Source organism: Mycteria americana, chromosome 9 (genome assembly GCF_035582795.1).
Source record: "Mycteria americana isolate JAX WOST 10 ecotype Jacksonville Zoo and Gardens chromosome 9, USCA_MyAme_1.0, whole genome shotgun sequence".
NCBI classification, from domain to species: Eukaryota; Metazoa; Chordata; class Aves; order Ciconiiformes; family Ciconiidae; genus Mycteria; species Mycteria americana.
The window spans coordinates 2,680,729-2,703,044 of NC_134373.1; the positions used below are offsets into that span (position 1 = coordinate 2,680,729).

Genomic DNA, 22,316 nt, shown 5'->3' on the forward strand with positions numbered 1-22,316 from the left:
AGCTCCAGCTCACCGAGCGGGAACAGGACTGTGTGTTTCTGAGGAGGGGAAGGGGATGCAGCGCCTGGCTCCTCTGCGGGGAAACTGGTTGAGTCTCAAGTTAATCATGAGAATAATTTGTCAAGCAGTATTTAATGGACAGCTTATGAGCGTGTATGTGGGCAGGGTAGCTTGTAAATTTGAATGTGCCTATTTTCTTTGACAGCAATCAATAACTGTGCTGTTTATTAATGTACTTTGAGAGGTCTTCTCAGACTTTTTATGATCTGTCTGGGCTCTCTCAGATCAGTTAAAAAGAAATGACACAGCAGAGCAGGACTTCTGTGTTCGCAATCAATATTGTGCTTTTGTTTTCATGCAAACAGAGGAATTGTAAAATGCTTTTGCTGGGGGCCCATTTATACCACTCAGTGCAAGGCAGCAGGCTGGGTGAGGAGGGTTGGATTGCGAGGTAGGTGCCACAATCTGCTTGGGCTGGAGCAGGAGCAGGCGCTAGTTTGGTTCACGGGATGCTCTTGGTGCACACAGAGGAGATTCCCTTTGGAGAAACCCGCCTGGAAGTTCCACGTTCACCCAATGTGCTCCAGACCCTACTTTGAACATAAGGGTCCAGCCCATGGTGCTTTGAACCTCTTGTACAGTTGGGAATGTTTGATTCAAAGGATGAGGCTCGATCAATTAAAGGTGATGCCCTGGACCATTAATATATAAGGTCCTTGGCACCAGCTGTTCCAACCTAAACTCGGGCAGAGCCTGAGTTTTCCACAGAAAGCAGTAGATTGAGTTATGCCGCCTGGCCCAAACCCAGCGATCAGCTCTCATTTGAAGTGCTTGCTTCCAGGTTTCCTCAGGATTTGCAGTATAATTTGGGGGCCTTTTGCTAGCGTCCCGTTCTTGCTGGCCTCAGAGTATTCGATTCTGGGTTTTTAATGGAATCTTGGTAAGTACGGTTTTGTCTGAGGTATGTGTATTTACCAAACGTATATTTATCAAGCAGAGCAAAATAATATATAAAACACATGAAATATGAAATATTATTTTATATGTGTATATAGTGCCCTTTCGCTATATATGTATATAGTGCCCTTGTACATTCAGGAAAACTAGTTTCACTGCTTTAAAAAAAAAATTTAAATATTTTCTGGAATATGCAGGTGTTATCCAAGAGTACATTGGGTAGCAGTTTGCAAAGCATGTAAATAAAACTTGGCTCGTTTGGGGGCGGGGGAAGTTGCATCTCGGGCCTCAGTTAAAAATCTGAGCTTCCTTTAAGCCAGAACTACATCAGCAGTGAAAGTGGGATAAGACTTACAGTACAGGGATCGGGGTGGGTACATGTCGTGACCATACCTTGCCAAAATAGAAAGGGAATTTCGGAGAAGAGCCATAAGAAAGATTTCAAGTCTTCAGTGAGTATCTTCAGCGGAGGTGCTTAAGCGGGTTAATGAAATTATAATAATCGTGGGGGGATGGAGGGGTTCGCAGGCGTTTGGAGGTTAATACGCTCCTTGGAAAAATGGGTTCTTGTAGTTGCAGAAAGTGCTCCTAGGAGTAGGGGATGAAAGTGAGAGGAAGTGTTTGGACTGATTACCTTCAGCTGTGGAGTCATCTCCCAGGGAAAGCAATGAATCCCACCGCTCGTGTAAGCACCTGATGGGGAGCGAGGCAAGGGACCATGTGGTCTAGGTGGCCTTTACTTTCTGGATTCGCTGAATCTCTGATAACGGATCTCACAGCATTCAGCAGCTATAGCAGATCTTTAAAATATTTCTTGCTGTTTCATGTTGAGTCCTCCATCACTCCAGAAGACTACAGAAATCAGCTGAAATCAAGATCTAATTCCAGTGCTCTTTCCTCCCGTGTCCCCTGCTCCCCTCTTGCATCCGCTGGATGTCCATTTCTGTAAGTTTTCCCTTCAGAACAAACCTATCATTTTTCACCACAGGATATTTACAGCTTCAATCAGTGCCAAATTCAATTGGCTTCTGATCTCATCGCTGGAAGTTATAGATGCAGATATTATTTGCACTGCGGTTAATTATGGAGCAATCAAACTTTGGCTTTTCCACTGTAATTTCCTCTGCCAGCTAATTTAATTAATCACCCCCAGCTCAGCTCTTCCAGCTGCGACCGGCAGGGTCATTAATTAGACATGTGGTGGTAGCTCATAGACCAGTTCCTGTTAAGGGGCTGCTGCCCACTTGATCTCTAAGGGAGCAATAGCTTTTTCTGAAGCATCCGGGCAGGATTCGAGGTAGCCGCCAGGTTATTGTATCCCTTAGAAGCAGAAGTGATTCCCAGAAGGTGGACTGCAAGCAAACAGCGGGATTGCTGGGACTGCCGGCACTCAGCTCACCAGGCATGGTTCGGTGAGGCAGGACTGGGATCCGTTCCCCACCGAGATGCGATTTAGGGTCTGACCCGGCGGTTCTCAATGGTCTATCCTTCTTGGTCTGATTCAGGAGCTAAAAAAAAAAAAAAAAAAGCTCAGAAACTTGATAGACCTCCTTCTGACTGTTTGTGGGAGCTGCCTGGCTTTTGTCAGATGGAAAATACAAAATTTCCTAACGCAGACAAGAAATGAAAACATGCATTTTAATTGCCAGATCACATCAATAATAGGAACATTTTTTTTTCACTGTAAAAGCTGTACAAAATAACCAGCTAGGTCTGTCACATTGTTTGGATCTCAGAATAATCAGTAACTATTATCTTTTTTTGAGGGTGGAAGAACCTTTTAGAGTAGACAAAATGGGTTGGTTACTTACAGCTTAAGAATCTCATCCTAAACATGATCAGCAGAGGGCAAGTGATTTGGGACATGTGATGGCCCAGCCTAATAGCCCTGGAAAGTCCAAGCATTTCACAGGGAAGACAACAGATCCTTAGTCTTCGCTCTTGCATGGTCTGTTCTGATAGTCAGCAATAACAAACCCTGCCGTTGGGTTCTACTCTGCATCTGAAACATCAAGCCATCCTCCAAAGCCACTGTGTTCTCAGCCTGCAAATACAGTTGTAGGTATCCTTCGTTTTATTACCAGGATCTTCTTTATCCTCCTTGGAGTGCCGGCAAAGCCACTGGTGTTCCCATCACACCACATCTTGGTTCTTGGAGTAGGTAAGCTAGGAAAGCTGAAAATTGCCAGGATAGTTGTAGCTCTCGGGCAGCTTTTTCAACAACATGCGACAGCTAGCTAGTTTTACTGCACTGATTTTGAACCTGTTGCAAAGCTGTCATTTCTAATCAGTGCATCTGTCTGCCAGCGGTAGATTGCTGATGGATTGGTTGGAGTCTCCCCCAGTTCTTTTCAGAATAGACAAACTCCGCTCAAGACAACTGTTTTAATCATCTTGGGTCACAAAGCCTCCTTTCAGACTCTTCTGTCCAAAACATCCATCAACCCCACCCAGTAATAGTAAACTGAAAATAAAAAAATCGGTTCCCTTCACTGCGTAACTGTAACTGTGCCTTTTTTAACAGCAAAACAGCACTGCGGACTCGGGGGAGCTCCCTTTTCTGAAGGAGGAGAAGGTGCTTCTGATGCAGCCCTCCCTTCAAATGCATCATACTCTTCACTGGTGGCTTTTTTTCTTCCTTGTATCTCTCAGAAGATTCCCTTAGTCTGAACTGTTTTGGGAAGATGCTTTCAATACAAAGTCCCTTCCTTGCTCGCTGTCAGGGAATGCTTTAGGGATTTTCACAAGACGTAGTTCAGCAACTGTTTCAGAGTGGAGGGGTCACATCTGCTTCTACCATCACAAGAAGATTGTTGACATGTTATTGCCATTGAAGCCCTGAATCGGAGAGATTTGTAATTGATAAGAAAGCAGCCTGTCTTTTCAGAGAAGCTCTACACCTTGCTTTGGAGCAAAAGTTAGTACTTCTACTAGACATCAGTGCGTACAAACTTCAGCAGGTGGCAGGTGGATTACCATGCTAGGAGCGCTCCTTTTGGAAAACCTTTCTCAGCTTGAAGTCGATAGTCTCGTAGCTGGAAATGCTGCCGCTGGAAGGAGTGAAGGCCCATGAGGATCTTATATCTTTGTCTTAAAAAGGTACTGCTAAATAAATTACCACCCAAAAGTAGAGCAACTGCCAGCGTTAACTAGAAGATAATCTGCTATGAAGACGTGAATCTGGCATGGTCCTCAGTTCCTCCTTGAAGAAAGGCAGCATCTGAAATTACTAAGATAACCATCCGTGTTCTATAGGCAAGCTGGAAAATTAGTTTGTTTTTGCTCTGCAAAAATTAGAATTGCACTTGGTCTTGATCAGCAGATTGCAATCACCCTGTGCTACTTCACCTACTCATCTCACTTGGTTTTGTTTTATTTGAGCAATAAATATCCTAAATCTTCCCAGAGCTATTGCATGTCTTCTGTGGAGACTCATCATAGTCCTGCCAGGCATTCATCAAGGCTTCCAATGAACCACTGCATTAAGTATTCCTCTGCTCCTTATCAATCAAAACAGTTTACTTATAACTTTACTTTTTCCTCCTGAAGTAATCAAAATTTGATATTCCACAGATTGCAGAAAATTGTCACTGCTGTATTCTGGGCTAATCCATCACATGAAACAGGCATAATTTGGGCATCAGAAGAGCATTAAATGTTTAAATAAGCAAGAGCCAGTCAATGAGAGAGTCCATTAACCGCTCCAGATGACAGGGCAGAAAAATGTTTGGATCACAGGTATGTTGGGAATTGCAGCACAGACCTTACGGAGCAATGGGGCATCTACAGTCTGCAGCAGGCAAAAGGTTTTCTGTGTTCTTCATGATATTGCTCAAATATTCAAAAGAAATATATAAGCCAACAGAATGGCATGAGGTTTTTTTTTAGCTTAAGCTGCAGTATGAAACTCATTCAGCATTTTGTGGAAGATAGTCCAGGAGATAGTTAAAGACTTCATCACTTTCTTGTAGCTTTGTTTTCTTCGGTACAAGCTAGTAATAGCTTTCAGGAGTAGCTTGTCTATTAGTGATGGCGGGGGGAAGTCATTTTTATCCTGTAGACTTGAGCAAAACATACTCATTTGCCATCTTCAGGTCTTGAAATAACTGCTCTGATAGTAAGTGCAGTGGGCAGGCCCCGTGTGATGAGACTGGGTGGCGTAGACATGCGTGTAAGATGTTTCACTAGTTCTTGAGAAGCGTTGGGGGACTTGAGCCCACCTTGAACTATGAAAAGTGATGAGACTTCTCGTAGACTTCTCAGCCAGAGGGGGACTGCTGTATTTCTCTATGAAACGCCAATTCCAGTGGAATTCCTCGCTACAGAGAGGCCGTGGACGGGGGATTTCTTGTGCCTTTATTCTGTGGTAAGGACCCAATCCAAAAGCCTCCTTGGTGGAGGAATGGTGGTCTTCTGGTGAGCGTTGTGATCCTCTTGTGATTTGGCAAAGCCTCAGCAAAGTAGATGTTGTCGCGCCGGATCAAGGATATGATTTCTGTGTACTCGCAGCCCTCGCTTCTTCTGTCCTCTCCTATTTGAGTCAAGGTGCGTTTTAAACTAGTTTCCCCTTCTAGTAGTAATTACACATGTACCATTTCCCTTCGCTTGGCATGGTAAACCAAGCTCTTTCTTTTCAAGGGGAATAAATACTACGTGCGACCGATGGAGCTCTGCCGCACCAGGGTATTTTGCACCCATCCAGCGTCTTCTCTTCAAAATAAAAAAAAGACCTACTGTAATTAGAGTATAAACCTTCTTTTAAAAGGGTGACTGGCAAGGGGAAATTATCGAGACTTGAGACAGTAATTATCGGCCACTGAAAATAGCAAATCAAGCTGTCCATACCAATATCCCAGAGGAAGGTGCCCCAGGAGCCGCGGAGGGGGCTTAGATTAGAGCCGCCCGGCGCCAGCCCTCTGAGCCGCGGAAGGTGCTGATTGTAGTTGTCAGTTTTCTGCTGTTATAAGCTCTCCTGCTATAAATACAGCCCAGGCACCCTCGTCTTAAAAGGATCCTTAAACCTTCCTTTTCTCCCCTTCCACCACTTCAAAAACACAGCGGCTGACAGTCCAAATGTTTGAAATAATTGGATTCTGCATTCTAATTCATCTGTAAAGTATTCGTTGATTAAATTAGCCTAATAGATATTATTTCTTACATGACTGCATAATTTCATCCTGATTGGATCACTATGGCACTAACGAGTCCCCCCATTTACTATTGACTTGAGAATCACAGAAGGCTAGGGATAACTATCATCTTCTTTCCATTTTTTTCTTTCCCAGGCTAAAAGTTAAACTGATTTATACTAAAAGGGCATACAGCCAATGCTCAGGTACAGTTGTATTTTAGTCTTCGAGACCAGTGTTAGAATGAAAAAAATAGTGGTTTATATAATCCCGAGCCCTCTTTTATTTACTCAGTGGGTTGTTCTGAAGCAGAAAGATTAACTGACCATTTAAATTCCTTTGGGGGAAAATGGAAACATTTTTAAATAAAATACATTTTATTATCTCATCAAAACAGATAGGCGCATTGCAAATGAACCTCATAAGGACTGCACACATTCAGGGAAATGAAAATACTCCTTTAAAGATAATGTTTCAACAAAAGTGGTTTTAGCCTCTATTAGTAAGATTTTTCTTTGAGCTGCAATTTGAGTGTAACCAAGAGAAAGGAAGAGGAAAACAAAATTATATTTTTATTTTTCACGCAAATGAGAGCAGATATTTCTTTCCTAAGTAAGAAGGAGCGACCTTGGAGTCCCGCTCATCTGCCCGAAGGATGACAGGCTCGCACCCCTCTAGCTCTCCGCGTGCAACCAACCACCCAACCCAAGCAGACCTCCTTCTGCAGAGGGTTCTTGTTGGGAAGGGGTTAACAGTGCGATTGGCTTTTTCCCCTGCCCCAGTGGCTGGAAACAGCTGGTGGGTTTTGTATAGCGGCGGTGAACTGAGCAGTCGAAAGAAGTTTTTGGCAAACACTCGGCCTGCCCGGGACAAGAAGAGGTGGGTCAACTCAGGAAACCGTTTTCATGAGCAAACGGGGGAAACAATGACCGCTCAGCAGGAACAGAAGGGAGACCCGCTCCCGCTGAATAGCTCCCCCCAAAAAACCCGGCTCAAAAGGAAGAAGGTCCATTCGCTTCTGGGAATCCAATAAATTGTTTCAGGAAGTGAAAGTCTGTCCAGGCTAATGGAGCCGTGATTGACAGGTGGTTCTCATTACGGTGCCCATCAGGGGACAAACCGAATTCCAATGTTATTTAAGAGGTTAAGTAGAAATAAGATGCAGGTGACAGCCCAAGGCTGGGGCATCGCGCACTGCTCTTCTTAAGGGGTTTTTTGTGAAGAGCCTCCACAAAATTTAAAATGAGTGGGGGCAGGGGCAGTGTGGCAAGTAAAATTTGGTCCTGACCGTGACTAACGATGTGCTTACCTGGCTGCACATGAGAGGGAGCAGGGAAATGAAGGTTGCTTTGGTAATTCTTGCTTTGGAGAGTTGCTGTTCCTCACGGCCACGGAACGTGGATGTTCCAGCTGTCGAGGAGGTGCAGCGAGGTGAGCTTCCAGCACTGCCTACCGTGTCCTGATGCTCTTGGGCATCCCAGTGTAAGAGGAGGAGGACAAAGCGCCATGAAAGACTGTGCTGGTTTGTTGTTCTTGCCACAAGCACAGAAGATCCTGTGACCCTTTTCCTCAGCCCCCACAAGCACATCTCGTAGCGCTCAGAGCCAAAACAACTACAGCCGTACGACGTTTGTCTGCTACTCGTACTCGTGCTGTGGCAGCTGACGAGAGCAAATCACAAAGCGTTTAGCTCAATCAGGACAAATTTGAAGTAATTTTGAATTGAAATATGCAGAGGCCGCTCAGGGTTGGGTCAGGTTTCTGGGTGCGCTTCTCCAAGGTCTGAACCTAGTTTGAGAAGGAAAAGGAAAGGAAAATGCCTTACTAGTGGCTCGGGTTGCCTTGCGTGGCTGACCAGGAGACGCGTTTGTACCGCCATAGGCTACAAAGCTGAAACTAAGTCTGTTTCTAGCCTTGATCAGCAGAAAATGAAAGCAAACTTGCTTTGCAAAGCATCCAAAACACAGCGTTGCTTGCACAGACTATAAGCACCGAGATGTGGTTTAAGCTGTGACCACAGGCTTAGCATAAATCTGTACATATGCTGAAGATGCTAAACCATACAGACTGTTTATTTCTCTCGGCTTCTGTATTTTTCCTTTTTCTGAATGCCCAAATAAGCAACATCGGGTGTCTTAGCACTTGTGGATATCATGGGGTGGGAAGCTGAGGGATCTGCTCGGAGTCATGGTATTGATAGAATATTGCATGGTGCACGGTCAGATACAAGGATGTAATTTAACCAAGAGATTCACGGCTGGCTTGTGAATGACGGTGAAACTCCCAAGTATGACGTGTGTAATAAATCTGGTTCGATGCAGAATTAATGTGGTATTCAAAACGATTATTTAGAATTTGAAGTTCAGACGTGACTGTGTACAAGAAGTAAATAGCCGTGCACAAGGCATTGGGGAAGGGCACTTAGAGGGGAGAAGAAAAATACCCGCTTGCATTGTTTCGCAAGTGCATTCCCGGGTAATACTAATGAGAATTGCGCTTTAAATGCAGGATTGATTTGTGAGGAGATCAGCTCTAAAGAGTACATTTGTGGAATGATAACCTGATTGGTGGCGCTGCCTCTTGAAGGGCTGAAGGGGTCTAATTGGCATATAACGCACTATAAATTTATTAGCAGCTTCTGCTTTCCCATTGGTGGACCTTCTCCTGCTAACCACCAGCAAATTACCAATTTTCAGGAGTTAGTCACTCAAGTCGCACCACGTCTGGGTTTTAAAAAGAAGCCTACGTCGCCACTCTTATAAATCCTGGCTTAGAGCTTGTACGTCGATGGCCGGTTGGAAATCGGTCGCTTCTGTAGCGGGCAACTTGAGCACCGTGTGTTTACTGTTCAACTTCTTTCCTCCTTCGCTTGTTCCTCCTTCCCACCTCCTCGCCGCGAACCCAAGTTGCACAAAGACCATTAGGAGGTAACTAATCCGTTTGGCAGCCCTTGGGCTGCAGCTGCCACAAACCAGAAATTACAATTTTTTGGCAGTTCACGTCCAGGGCTTTGATGTACTTATTGATACATTCAGCCCTGGGGCATATCAGGCAGAAGAGGACATACCCACTTTTTTTTTTTTTTTCCAGGAGCACAATAGAAATATTCAGGAGCCGATGTAATTATTTCGGTGACTTTGCTTTTAAGACTGAGTCACAAATTAGAAAATAATATTCACATGTTTCTTCTAATTGGTAACAGATTAGGGATATTTTATCTTTTTTAAATAATTTCCAAATGTGTCCTGAAGAAGGATTGGCAGGGAAGTAGCTGAAAGGGAGAGGGCACTTAGGCACTGAGAGCGCTTGGGCAAGAGGCTTTAATTCTGGCACACAGCTTTTAAATCCCTGCACACCTCTCTCCAGAGATGCTCTCAAAGTGGAACTTGCTGTCACTTTTGGCAGGCGTCTCCGGTGCGGATTTTCTTTGCTGTCAGGTTTTATGTGGGTTTCCCACTGTTGAGCACCAACCGTATGGCTTGTAAATCATAAAAGCTTAAAGGTTTGCAAGTGATTAATAGGCAGAGGTGTGCAATTAGAAATGCCTCAGCAGTACTTGAGCACTCCAGTGTCTTTTGAAAGCCGAGTCCATTTCTAATCGTGCCTTTTGGGGCACGTTTGGGTGACCCCAATGCTGTGTGTCCCGTCGTTGAAAATACGCAAACAAAAAACCAACACTGAGGTTTCATTTCTTAGGTACAGAGGAAATCGCATGGATTTCTGTGGCTGTTAACTGCTGAGGATTTCTCAAGTCTTTTTCTTTTGTTAGTCTTAGTGACTCAAGTTAATTCTTCATCTCTTTTGCTTTTTCAGAAATGTGAGCTGATCTACCAACAGCCTTTTTTAAACTAATTATCATTTGTGGTTTTAGAAAGGCATCAAACACCTGCAGCCCTCAAAAACTGAGGTAGAGGGAAGTCCCATCGCTTGCTGAATGGAGAGAATACCTCAGGAGATCTAACTTGCCAAGACAGGCATCATTTTTACTAAATAAAAATAGTCAGTAAAAAAATGCGACTAACGGAACAGTCTGATGACACTAATAATTTCTGTAGAGTCCTTAGCACCAGCGAGATGTAGGAGGCGGCCAAAGCAGCTGAAGGAGTAACCATTAGAGATGGCGTAGTGGAACAGGCAAAGGTGTGTTGGCGGAGAAGGGAAGGTGTGTCGCAGACGAAGAGGAGGGTGTGGGATATCTTGGAACTGCCGATGAGGAGACATTGGAAGGTGAGGGGAGCAGAGGGGAGAACTCCAAGTCACTAGGGAAGAGTCGGACAGCGGCGAGGTCCCTGCAGCATCTGAAGAACGTGGGTCACAGAAGTGCTGCCCACGGGGATGGTCCGGGTACTTCCCAGCCCGCTAAACCTTCAGCTGCAAACATGCCTGCCTTCCACTACTGACTTGTGTAGAGCAAGCATTTGTGTTTATTTGCTTGCTGCTCCAAATGTGTTTTTCTTCACAGTCTATGGTCAAATGCAATGTTTATTACTTCTATTTTCTCTTTTATGTCTTATATAAATTCAGTGTAATGTTGGGGTTTTTTTCCAAATACTCCAAAGAGTATCATCTTATTGCTTCTGCTGGAATTAAGATAATATTAAAGCCCCCTGAAAGGACTTTTGTTGTTCCTTGTAAACCAAACTATAGGAGTTATTGGTAGTAAAGGCTCAAAATTGTCGAGAAAATTTTTGAAGGTCTTTGTGAAATGTTGTAATTAGACTGTCCTCTTCCAGTTCCTGATCCTCGGGTAAAGATTGCGTTCCCCTTCTGCAGCCCACAACGTATTTTTTCCATTTTGGATCACTGAAGCCACCTTTGTGTGCTAAGCGAGCTCTCATTTGAGATCTCTTTAATGTCTGCGCTGCAAGTTTGTCAGCCCCTTGGGCAGGCCTCGGAGGGTTCCCCCCCGCCCCCCGTTATTTATAAGGCATTGGTGCACTCATAGTTCTGCTACTTCTCCACTTTACAGCATTATGAGCGGAGGAAAAGCTCCATTTCTCTTCTCTCATCTGTTTATGATGTGATACGTTCCAAAGCAGATCACATCAGCGACTGTTATGGTATCCTTAATGCGCTGTGATAGTCGCGTGACGGGAGGAGCCCCGGAAAGCGCATCGCTGATGTACGCCCCTGTTACATGCCACATTACTCAGGGGCTGTGGGAACCTCACTTGGCTACCTCGCTCCGTCTCTCACCTGGCACAGATTATTGAGATTTATGCATTGGAATATTTGTATGTCACTTTCCCCCCCCCCGAATACTGTAGAAGAGCTTCCTTTAATATGAATATGAAAGCAGAAGCCTGGTTTGGGGTGAAAATAGCCAGATTTTTAGACATAAATAACAAAGATAAGAGACTACCTTCATTGCCACAAAACGTTTCCTAATAGTTCAGTGTTAGTTCCGTTATCTGTTCAAAACTACTTCCACGTTTTGTGTGAAAATTGATTTCAAATCGAATTTTCGTGTTTTTTCCTTTAAAAAAGAGGAAAAAAAAAGGAAAAAAGTATGTAGTGATTTCTTGAGCTATATTTAAAATAATATTACACTAAGTATAGCCTTCCAATAGGAGAAAATTAGTGTTAACAAATTGCAAACTAATGAAATCTTCTAAACTGAGTGACTGTATATCAAATTGTAAATTGAAATTTCCAGTCTGTGTTTAGGTACTGGCACAATGCAATTTGATTTATACACTTAAGTCATCAGGTTAAGTATGGATACACATGAATAATGAAATGCATTAGATACATGTTTGCAATTACTATTCTCTGCGTATGTATATATATTACTGCAAACCAGCAAGAAGCAAATATACGCCTTGGTTTTAGCATTTCCACGCAACTGTTGTAGGGCAGCTTTTGGCTTTTTTTAGGTAATATTTATGGTACGCCCAAGTGTTGAGGTTGACCACCCACGAAATGGAAGCAGTTAGAACCGCACAGTGATAACTCACTCATTAGCCGTTTTTGGGGGTAGCCAGCACAGTGATAAGTTTTGGTTTAAATTTTCCATGGAGGTTTATATGCTTGTACATCAGTATCCAGGTAAAAGGAATGGGATGATGAACTCAGTAGTTTTTGTGTTGGTCAGCAGAGGGTGGGTGGAAGGGAGCGGTCATTCATGGCTGTCGTATCCCAGATTCTCATAAGGTCTCTCCTTGCACATCTTGGCAGAAGCCCGTCTTCCTCCGCTGTTCACAGTGCTTTTTTAAGTGTTTTCACCAAGCTAAGTGGTTGAAATCCTTAGAGTTCACCATTGTTGGTTTTTTTTTTTCCTCCTAAATGTTGCTGGCAATGCTGTTAAAAAAAAATTGTGGAGCTTTTGGGGTTAGTGGAAAAGTAAAATTTGTGGCATTCTTCAGGCTTTTTGTTAAATCTCTAGGGACTGTTTTCATTTCACATAGTTGCGCGGGACAAAGCTTGGATTTGTATTGAGAATAGACTTAACCAGCTTGCAGGGCTTACAGTTGTCACACTTGCAATCTTTATTCTCAACTTAATAAGCCTTTTCTTAGTACCTGCAGTATTCCCTGCCGTTGTATGTCACGCAGCTTTTGCTTAACTTTATACAGAGTAAATCTCAGGTGTGATATATTTTATGGAGTATACCTTAAAAATTATTAGATTGAGTGTTGCACAATGAAAACGTAAGTTTGCTGCAATTTTATGTGATATATCAGAGCCCACAATTGCAGGATATTTATCTAAAAAGCCTGAAGTCAGTAAACCTTGATGTCTCGGCCAGGCTGGTAATTAATGTTGTGCAGTAATAAATCCTGCAGGTGTTTTAACACCTAAGGGAGAGCTGCTGGTTACTCTGTGGCATCACTGGAAGGCAAACCTAGAAATAACAGCTATTTTGGAGCCTTACGGAGGGGGATACCGTCAGAAGAGAGGGCAAAGAAAGCAGAGAAGCTCCGCTGAATCCAAATTACGATTATACCGGTAAGTGTCATGCAAGACATGATTAATTTGAGAAGCACATTCAGCTTTGCACGTGTGAACGATCTCAGTCTGTCAGGCACAGTAGGGCTTTGTTTTTGCTTAAACACACAGCTATAAAAGGAAAACTGAAAAACGTAGTAGGAGAGCTCATGGTGGAGAAGATCCTGACCTGTGAGCTTCAGAAAACAGCTCCCTGACAGCGCGAGGGGCTTTGGGCATGCTTCTGATGGGAAACCGCCTTTATTTGTGTCTTTTGGGGCCGGTGTTTTGTTTTGGGTGCTTGAATAGGTCTGACGGTAGGAGAAGTAACTTGCATTTGGGGTATTTCTACGGCACTGAATTGTCTCTCTCTGCCTCTCCTGGCCGGTGGACAAAACTTTGCAGGTTTGACAGCGGGTTGAACTCTGTCCTCAGCCAGGTAATTTCCCCGGCAAAGACGGTAATTAAATCATTTCCAAGCTGGGTTACTATGCTGCTTGCCTGGAGAGCCCTGGTCCAGAGTCCAAGACAAGACGTGGGTTGGCTTATCTGCAGCTTTCCTATAGGGCTGCTCTTCGTCCGTCAGGAATGTTTAACTTGTAAGAAGTAATAAGCTTAATAGGTTGACTTTATTTAATTATTAATGATCCCTTTCTGTCCTTACAGCTCATAAAACACCCTGTAGGTTGGCAAAACACTCATAATATTGATCAGGAGCCAGAGAGATATTTATTTCCTCTTTGCCCCAGCGCACATAAATCTTGGTCCTTTGCCTCCTTTTCCTCGGCAGGCGGGATTTACAGTGGCCTGTTTCTTAAAAGCTTTTCGTAATTAAGGAATAAATACCCATCGGTCTTTGTTTGCTGTCTGGAGCCCTCTTGTTTGCCGGGGACCCATATATCCCCGGTGGGCTTGTGCGCCTTCCCCCTTAGCAACGCAGCCGGGGAGAGAAGGCATGCATGCTAGGAAGCAGTCAACTGCTAAGCACTGACTTTGCAATAGAGTGGGGTCTTCTCCTGCAGAGAGAGGAAGCCCCTGTGTTTTCTCAGCATATTGTTCCCAGCTCCTCTTCCATGCCTCTCCTCCCAGTTCCTGCTTTGCTTGGGGCAGGAAGACACTTTGGAAATTCCTTGCTGCTAGCCCTTTCTTCTCGCCTTCTCTTCTTCTCCCCCCTTTGCTAGTTGCAATTAAAAACATTATGAACCTTTCTCAACATTTCAATCCTGTCCCTGCCCCCCCACCCCCCCCACCCCGATGTTTCTCTTTACCCATCCCAACGCTGCATCGCCGACCCATGCGGTTTATCGGATGCGTGCGGGGTCATCGCGAAGGGGTTTGTTTAAACGGCAAGCCCCGGCACAGCCAGCTGCCCAGCGCTGGTCATGAGGTGATGCATGCTTCTTGCATGCTGGACCGCAAGGCTAATGGCACATTCTGGGACTCTCCAGGAGTTCGGGAGATACAGGGGTTAGATTTACTTCATTTTCTTGGAAGAAACACATTAACCTTGTCAGCTGGCCAACAGGAGAGGAAAATTTGGCAGTGCTCTTGCAGAGCTGGCCAGGTTAGTACTGCGTTGAACGGTTGTACTTCAGTGAGCAACCAGAAATGGCAATGCACGGGCATGGCAACACTAGAGAGACCATTTAGAGGCCTCCTCAGTTACAGAATTACTGTCTTTAGCAAGAGAGAAGAAAAGTTTAAACATTTCAAGAGCTTTTTAGTGTTGTCGGAGCTGTGGAGGATAAAACTTCACTTCAAAATGCCTGCACCGAGCCTGTTTGGTATTTCTGATGGTGGGAAATCGATGCTCTGATGTGGTAAATACCTGCTGTCCATTACATTTTTAATGCAACCTTTCAAAATTTCATTGAGCCTTTTAACAAATGGTGAGTAATTTTAGATAACGAACAAGTGACACAACATTTTTGTCATCCTTGTTACCGCTTTGGTAAGAACAAGGCTGCTCTTGTGCTGGAGCTGTTGAATTTTGGCAAGTTCTCAGGCTCTCCTTCCACGTGCTGTTGTCTACACAATCAGTTCTGAGTCACCGTATGAACGCAGCTTTTACTTCCACCCTGCGCATCCTTTTCACGTTTGCTTTTCATGCCTCTCCGCCAAGTATATGTGAGGGACAAGTGAAGGTGAAGGCAGAGGCGAAGGGGAGCGAGGAGGAGTCGGACGGAGAGTCGATACCAGCGCTACGAGGCTCCTGCTCGGATTTGTCAGGTGTAAAGCCGCACGTGTTTAAGCGAGGTGGGAGAGCCACACGGTGCGCTCTACGGGGCTGAGCTGTGTAGGACGTGGGCTCCTAAACGAGTATCTCTGGTGGAAACCCACAAGTGGAGAATGCAGCGTAGCTCCTCGAGCAAAGCTGTGCTCCAAGCAGATCTGCTTTTTATATTCTCTCCTGCTACCTAGTTAGCCCTCCCCCCTTACAGTGCCCGGTATTTATGTTTCCGGATAATAATGATGTGATGTGGCTGGCAGAGTAATTTAAATAATTGGACATTATCTTGAGAAGCAAGCACCTAATTAGATCAAAATAAACTGAGAACTGAAATTTTCATCTGTTTCTAATAATCCTTTACCTATGTACAGTATCGCTGCCGTGGCAGAGATTTCATTATTCACACCACTGTGTGTACTTGGAGTTCTCTAGCGATGGAGACTCCCGCAAGAGCAAAGAGCTTGGTGGTATTTTCTGGGCAAGGCTTAACAGCTCATTCCTCTCCCGGTACCGCAGAGTGTTTTGCAGTCTTACTCTGTTGTATTTGGCCCTTGTATAACCGGTGAGGTCTGAAGTTTGTATCAGCAGTCTGGGTTTGAGTGCGTAGCTTCAGGGATAAAAGGCTCAAAGAAAGTCTGATCTTATAACTATATTTTTTTTCTTCCTCTACGTTTGTCTAGTTTATAATCTATTAATTCCTTTGTGCATATGCGTTGAAAAAATAGCAGCTAGCATGATCACTGAAGAAAAGAGAAGTCATTTTAGTACACGTGAGGAAGAGGCAGCTCACACATTCTCCAGCATTAGGTATCATCGGGACCATCTGAGCGCACGATGACGTTGCCTCGCCAGCACGCTGGCTTTAATCTGGTCCTGAGAAAAGGACTCTGCTGGATTTTAAAGGTTCAGTAAAAGAGTCTTGTTTTGGGTTTGACAACTACAACTAGAAGTCTCTGGTGTTGAGGGGGTCATTTAGAGTGGAAGTTACCAGGATTACAGCTAAGGGAGGAAAAGGAGGGAAATATTTACTAGCCGATGTACGTTTCCTTTATTTTTAGGGATTGGTTCAGTGTCTTTCTCCGGGTTAGTTGCTCTTCCTCGCATTTCCTCGTGCTCTTACTCAGTTGATTTATTTAAAGGTATGTCAGCGCTGGCTGAAATGAAACACTGGGCCTCCTCTTCCTGCTTATTGCTGACCGCTCCAATAATTCATTTTTTAGCTCATTAGCTAACGGGGGATGTGAACAGTGGTCCTCCCGGGGACTGCAGGGAGGTTAAGTGATCTACTGCTGACAACTCTGCTCTTGGACCGGCCTTCCTTGGGGGAAATGAAACCTTGACCAAGACAAGCTGTGGATCCCAGAAGTGAAATTGGGGCATCAGAGAAACAATTACAGTATTTATGTCTTGTTGGTGGGATTTCTGAGATGAATGCGAGCGGCGGAGCTGAAGCTGTCTTCCAGGAAACTCCCCAGGACTTCCTGTTCAAAATGAAATGGTTTGTGCCAGAGATGTAGGGAAGGTGTCCGTGGACGTTGACTTTCTAGATGCTCGTTCAAAAACAGTTCCTCTACATTTTGGCTGTCCATGAGGCGTGGGCGAGCGTGCTTTTCCTCCTACCTCTATGATAAAGTTTTGTTTTCTACCAGGAAATCCAAACGACGTATCTTTCTTGTACCCGGTTTGTACAGTTGAGTAAGATCTAAATCGCATTCGATAGCCGATGTCGGTGACACGCTGCCCCCAAATGTCTGAGGCTTTTAAAACACCTTTATTTTTGTTTGTAATGTTTGCTGTGTTCCCACCACGACCCTTAATGTCACTCCAATTGGCCTTAATGAGTTGACTCTTTTGGTGGCCTGCGTGGTCAAGAAAAATGAGGCGGGTTTTCTCAAAAGGGAAACAGAAGTGAGGTGAAATAACCACGTGCGGAGGTTGAATTTTTAGGTGAGCGTAGCCCAGTGGCACAGCCTGCTGCTGGCTGCAGGTCCTGCCCTGGCCAGCCACGCCAGCGAGCGTCTCCTGAGGGACCTGATGTCTCCTTGGCCGCTGCCCGGCTCCGCATCAGCTCTCCTCTGGTCAAGGGGTGGATCCCGACCGGAGCGTACAGTCAGCATTGACGCAGAGCAGTGACGGGTTGCTTGGTCGTACCGCAGGAGAGTGCGTTAAGGAAGGACCATTTGCACCCTCTCCATCACTAGCATGTTCCCCTTCCTCTTAGATTTCTTTTTAAAGGGGTTTTCTGTTCTTTTCCCAGCCTTTTGAGACAGTAGGATGAACCTGAGCAGGACTGGGTTGTTAGCGTCCGTCCTGCTCTCTTGCAGCCTTGCCTGGTCCGACTTGCCTTTGGGCTGCTCCCACCTGACAGGCGGCAAACGTGAAATTCACGCCGATGAATTTGTAAACCAGCAGCCTAGAGCTCTGAAAGCCTCTGCTTGAGCTGGGCATTTGTCGTCTCTGTTTCGGTACATACCATTGCGGTGTTACTACGGTTTAAGATGAGTTAGAAGCGGTGGGAGGCTTGTGTGAAACAGCTTGATTTCTGAACAGAAAGGGACCTCTGCTCAAGCCATGGTGATCGCAGCAAGCGATGCTCTGACGGGAGCCCAAAGTCACTATCACTCAAAAGATGGTCTGGGGGAGAGCGGGCATTCATTTGCAGACTCCTGACTAAAAAAATTTTATTAGTTATGTGTCTGAGGTATATTTTGCCTTTAGGCCGTATGGGCGTATGAGAAATAAATTCCCTAAGCCCCAGTGTGTGCCACCGTTGTAGAACAGCGCAGGTTGAATCACTTCATTTTTCAGTCTGGCATGTTTTAATCGTGTAGTGGATATATTGGTTATGCTCTCCATACCTCTGTACATGTTTAAAAAACATAGGAGATGTTTGCTAAACATTCTTGAAGATACTCTAGGTGGATGCTGGGACTAGAACTGTTGCACTGTTGCCAGAATGCCCATTTCATTGTAAATAATTGCATCTTACTTCATCCTCCTCATGGCACTGGTTCTGGTTTGTTTTTTTACCTTAAAAAAACCACGAAATCAAAAAACATGAATTAAAGATGCAATAGCAACAGCAGTCCTTTTCTTCCTCCTCTCCATCTGGAATACCTGAAATGATACTGTTTATCGGCTCCTGCCATCAAAGGTTAATTTGCAGCTCCCCAAATGGGGTTTTTTTTGCGTGTGTGTGTGTGTGTCTTTTAGCTTGCAGGCGTCATTCAAAGGTTTGATTTAAACGAAGCGCTCTTTGTGTTAATTTTCTGTTTGCACCTTTTCTCTGGGGGTAAAAAAATTAAAAAAAAAAAAAAAAGCCCTGGACCTGTTTGTAAGGTAAATTGTGGTGGGGTAGAGAAGCTCCTGCTTTGGGCAGCTGTGCCTGAAAGCATCCGGGCAGGTCACAGCAAGGTCGCTCCACATGTACCAGGAAATGATGCAAAACTAATCCAGATTTGCTGTTGGAAGGATCTGTTTACCTAAGTATTTAAAAACAGATTAGGGCTAACCTGACACTAGATTACGGAGAGCAGTGTAAACACGGCTGAAAGGCGTAAACAGAGCTGTGCCTTTTGTGCTGCAGAGGAGAAAATCTGTCACCAGTAACAAGTTGCCTGGCTTAGGTGGTGTGTATGGTTTGCACAGGCTGGACAGATTACCTGAGGTACCTCTAAAGGGGACTTTGTCTAGGGCTAGATCTCTTAGATCATATAATTGTATGGTAATTTTTTTAATGGAGAGCTGAGGGACTTGTTTGTAGTCCTTGTTATCCTGTAACCTAATAGCATCCAGAAGGCTTTTGGTAGTCCTTTGACCTGTCAGGAGGAAGTGGTGCTTCAAAGTATTGTTTTGGTGGTTTGCATTTTGGAAAAACAGAGGAACCATCCGTATGCCTTTTGCATTGGAAACAGTACTCAACTCATAGAAGGACAAAGCACCCCTGCAAGCAAGGCTGTGTCTTGCAGGGCTTGCTCTCCCGTCTGAGATGCAAGCCCAGCTGCTTGGTCTTACTGCTGGTCTTAGATACAGAAATCTGGTGCATTTTCTGTAACGTATTTTGCAGGACAACCTTAACGTGGAACCAGGCTGCCTGTTTTGTCTTTGGTCTTCATGGTGGTGAGGGCTTTTGCACTGACCTCTTGCCAGTCCTCAGGGCAGCCCGGGGTTTTTTAAGACCTCCTGCCTGTTGCGATCTTACGACCCCATAGGCACAGCATCCACCAAAGGGGATCTCAGGCATTGCAATAATACGCTTCGGTAATGATGAGATGGGTGACACAAATATCACTGCAAAGATAAGGTTTGGATGAACTGTTTCTGTGAGGGCTTTCTTGCCAAAAATTTGAAGGGGGAATAATTTTCATGTTGGTTAACTGCTGTTCGCTAACATAACGATAGTCGAAGCTGAACTTGCACCAATTTACAGAGTCAGCAAAGTTGGGTTAGAGTGACCTGTCTCCTTTGGCTTCTCTAGGGAAGAAAAAGAGCGCTGGATACGTGCGAAATATGAGCAGAAGCTCTTCCTTGCCCCGCTGCAGTGCCTGGAGCTTTCTCTGGGCCAGCATCTCCTGCGGGCTACAGCTGAGGAGGACTTGCGGACGGTCATCCTGCTCCTTGCCCACGGGACTCGGGAAGAGGTGAACGAGACCTGCGGAGACGGTGATGGGCGCACTGCCCTCCACTTGGCGTGCAGGAAAGGAAACGTGGTGTTAGTGCAGCTCTTGATTTGGGTAAGTACTTGGTGTCCGGGGAGGGGGCTGGCTGGGTTGGCTTTCGCTTGGCTGTGTCCCTCAGCAGAACCTCCCAAACCTCCTTCCTGTGGGTTCCACAAAGCTTTTGCTGGTGTGCCGAGTCTAGGTGTTCCTCATTGCATGCTCTCAAAAGACAGCAATGTGATAAAAAGGTATATTTCTGCCTGTCTGCTGCTACTTGATGGAAAGTGAAGGAAATGAGGAAGGGGAGATTTCCCTAGCACGTGTTTGAAACACCACCATGGCAAATTTTGTTCCACACATGAGCCTCTCCCCGTAGAAACCTTTATGTATGTGACTCAGTGCTGCTCACGTTGTCAGGCTGGCATCCTGCCTGCTCTCTTCTCCCTCTCCCCATCCTCAGTTACATTCAAACCAATCTGTCCTGAGTCCGCTCCCTCCGTTTTAACGCTCTGTTGGCACCACAGCTTCCAACAACACATCTCTTCTTTCCGTAGTATGGCGTCGACGTGATGGCACGCGATGCCCACGGAAACACGGCGTTGGCCTACGCCCGGCAGGCCTCCAGCCAGGAGTGCATTGATGTTCTCCTCCAGTACGGCTGCCCCGACGAGCGCTTTGTCCTCATGGCCACTCCAAACTTGTCCAGGAAGAACAATAACCGGAACAACAGCAGCGGAAGGATGCCCACCATCATCTGAGGAGCTCACTCGTGTATTCGCTGACCTGAATTGCATCCGCAGCCTCATATTCCTCCATCCCCATCACAGCTCTGCTCTGTGAGTCTGGTAACTCTCCTTTTCCCTTTTCCCTTCGGTACATCCCTGTCCCATCCGGAAACGGCGCGTCTGGAGAGCGCGAGGGGATGAGAAGGAGCAAAAGGGGCTGCAGAGAAAGCAGTTGTTTCAGTGACAGCTCTCGAACGATGGAAACAAGCGGGCGAGAGCGCGTGGGTTGAGCAGGACACGCCGCGTGTGGCACCGGGACCATGGGGGAGCGGTCGTCCCCGGGGGGGACGCAGGCTCCCCGAGCGTGGAGGGAAGGGGCGGAGGGAGAGGCGAGCGAGAGGAGAAGGAAGGAGAGATGGTGACTTTCCGTAACTGACAGTTAAGCACATCAGTACATTTCACCTCTACCAAACGCGACGCCTGGATTTCATTCTCTTCTCTGAAGAGCTTGACGGCATAAATCAGAAGCAAGCACAGAGTTTGTCAGGTTTGAAGCTCCTATGATGGTATGTGTCAAATCAGTTGTAGCTAATCTGTCCGGGGAGAATACTGGCTTCATTACACTTGTATAGTTGAGTTCTTCCAGCATTACCGCTGTTTAATAGAACATGATTAGTCATCACGGAGAAAAAAGCATATTAGCTGAGGAGGTAGTTACATGGCACGCTTCGGTGATTGCTTGGATGTGATTGCAATATTCTTAGAAGCATCATATTATCTCAGACATGTTCTTTCAAGCCCTTGGAGCCCTCCTTTCTAAATTCACTGTCATAATTTAGTATCTGTTTAATTTTTCAGTCCAAAGAGAGGAAATGAGTTGCTGAGTGTTATTTGACTGCAGTCTCCTTGGTGTAAAAACAAAATGGAAAAAATAAATAAGAGTAACTATGAAACACAAAAAGGAATAATGAATACCGCTAAGGAAAAACATTTCAAGTACGTTTAGTGAAATTAATAAACGCATTAAAGGCTAATATTTTTTCAGCCAGCAGAAATAGGTTCTGTCATTTTGCCAAGGTAAATGTGTTGAGTTTTTGGTCACTCCTGTGATGCATTGCCTAACTTATACAGATTTTTGTATTGTGTCTCTAGATTATATGTATGTAAAATCTATTTGAATAAAAAACCCATAAATATGCATTGATTTTTTTTTTTTTGTACAGAAAATGACATCTCTGTTAATTTATAAACTGTAATGGATGTGAACTAAATAATGTGCAACTAGTTAGGATCTGTGGGTTACAGATCATTGTACATTGAAAATATTCCCAGCAGTGAACTCCTGTTTCCATCGCAAGCCTTTGAGGAACGTATCAGGAGGAGATTATGGCACGTTTGGCATGAAAAAAAAAAGTGTACGAGACCTTTTAGAAAGGAAAAAGAGGCTGTTTCTCAGCGCTGTAAATATATTTTACTCCAGAAGTCACGAAGCTTTCACAAGCCAAGACAAAAAGCCCTAGTCTGGCTGTGGGAAGATCAGATTTGATTAAGTTCAGAATTGATAGCCTTCACCACGGCGGGCAGGGCATGGCTGCGCTTGACTCCCAACTTGGCTGCTTTCTGGAAGAAAAATGGCTTGTGAAAGTAGCCTGGACAGTTCATTTGAATTCCAAGTTTTAATACTTGATTT

The 22,316-nt window shown here is 44.9% G+C and overlaps 1 protein-coding gene across 3 annotated transcripts in view; it reads left to right on the forward strand.

Moving 5' to 3' along the window:
* The window catches only part of AGAP1 (ArfGAP with GTPase domain, ankyrin repeat and PH domain 1), a 386,681-nt gene extending 364,857 nt beyond the window's left edge, over nt 1-21,824 (forward strand). For all 3 annotated transcript variants that reach the window (XM_075511168.1, XM_075511170.1, XM_075511169.1), the window contains 2 exons: nt 19,721-19,976; nt 20,456-21,824. In XM_075511168.1, coding sequence (XP_075367283.1) covers nt 19,721-19,976; nt 20,456-20,659 — 460 coding nt within the window. In that variant the 3' untranslated portion in view covers nt 20,660-21,824. The remainder of the gene's footprint in view (nt 1-19,720; nt 19,977-20,455) is intronic.
* The last annotated feature ends 492 nt before the right edge of the window (nt 21,825-22,316 follow it).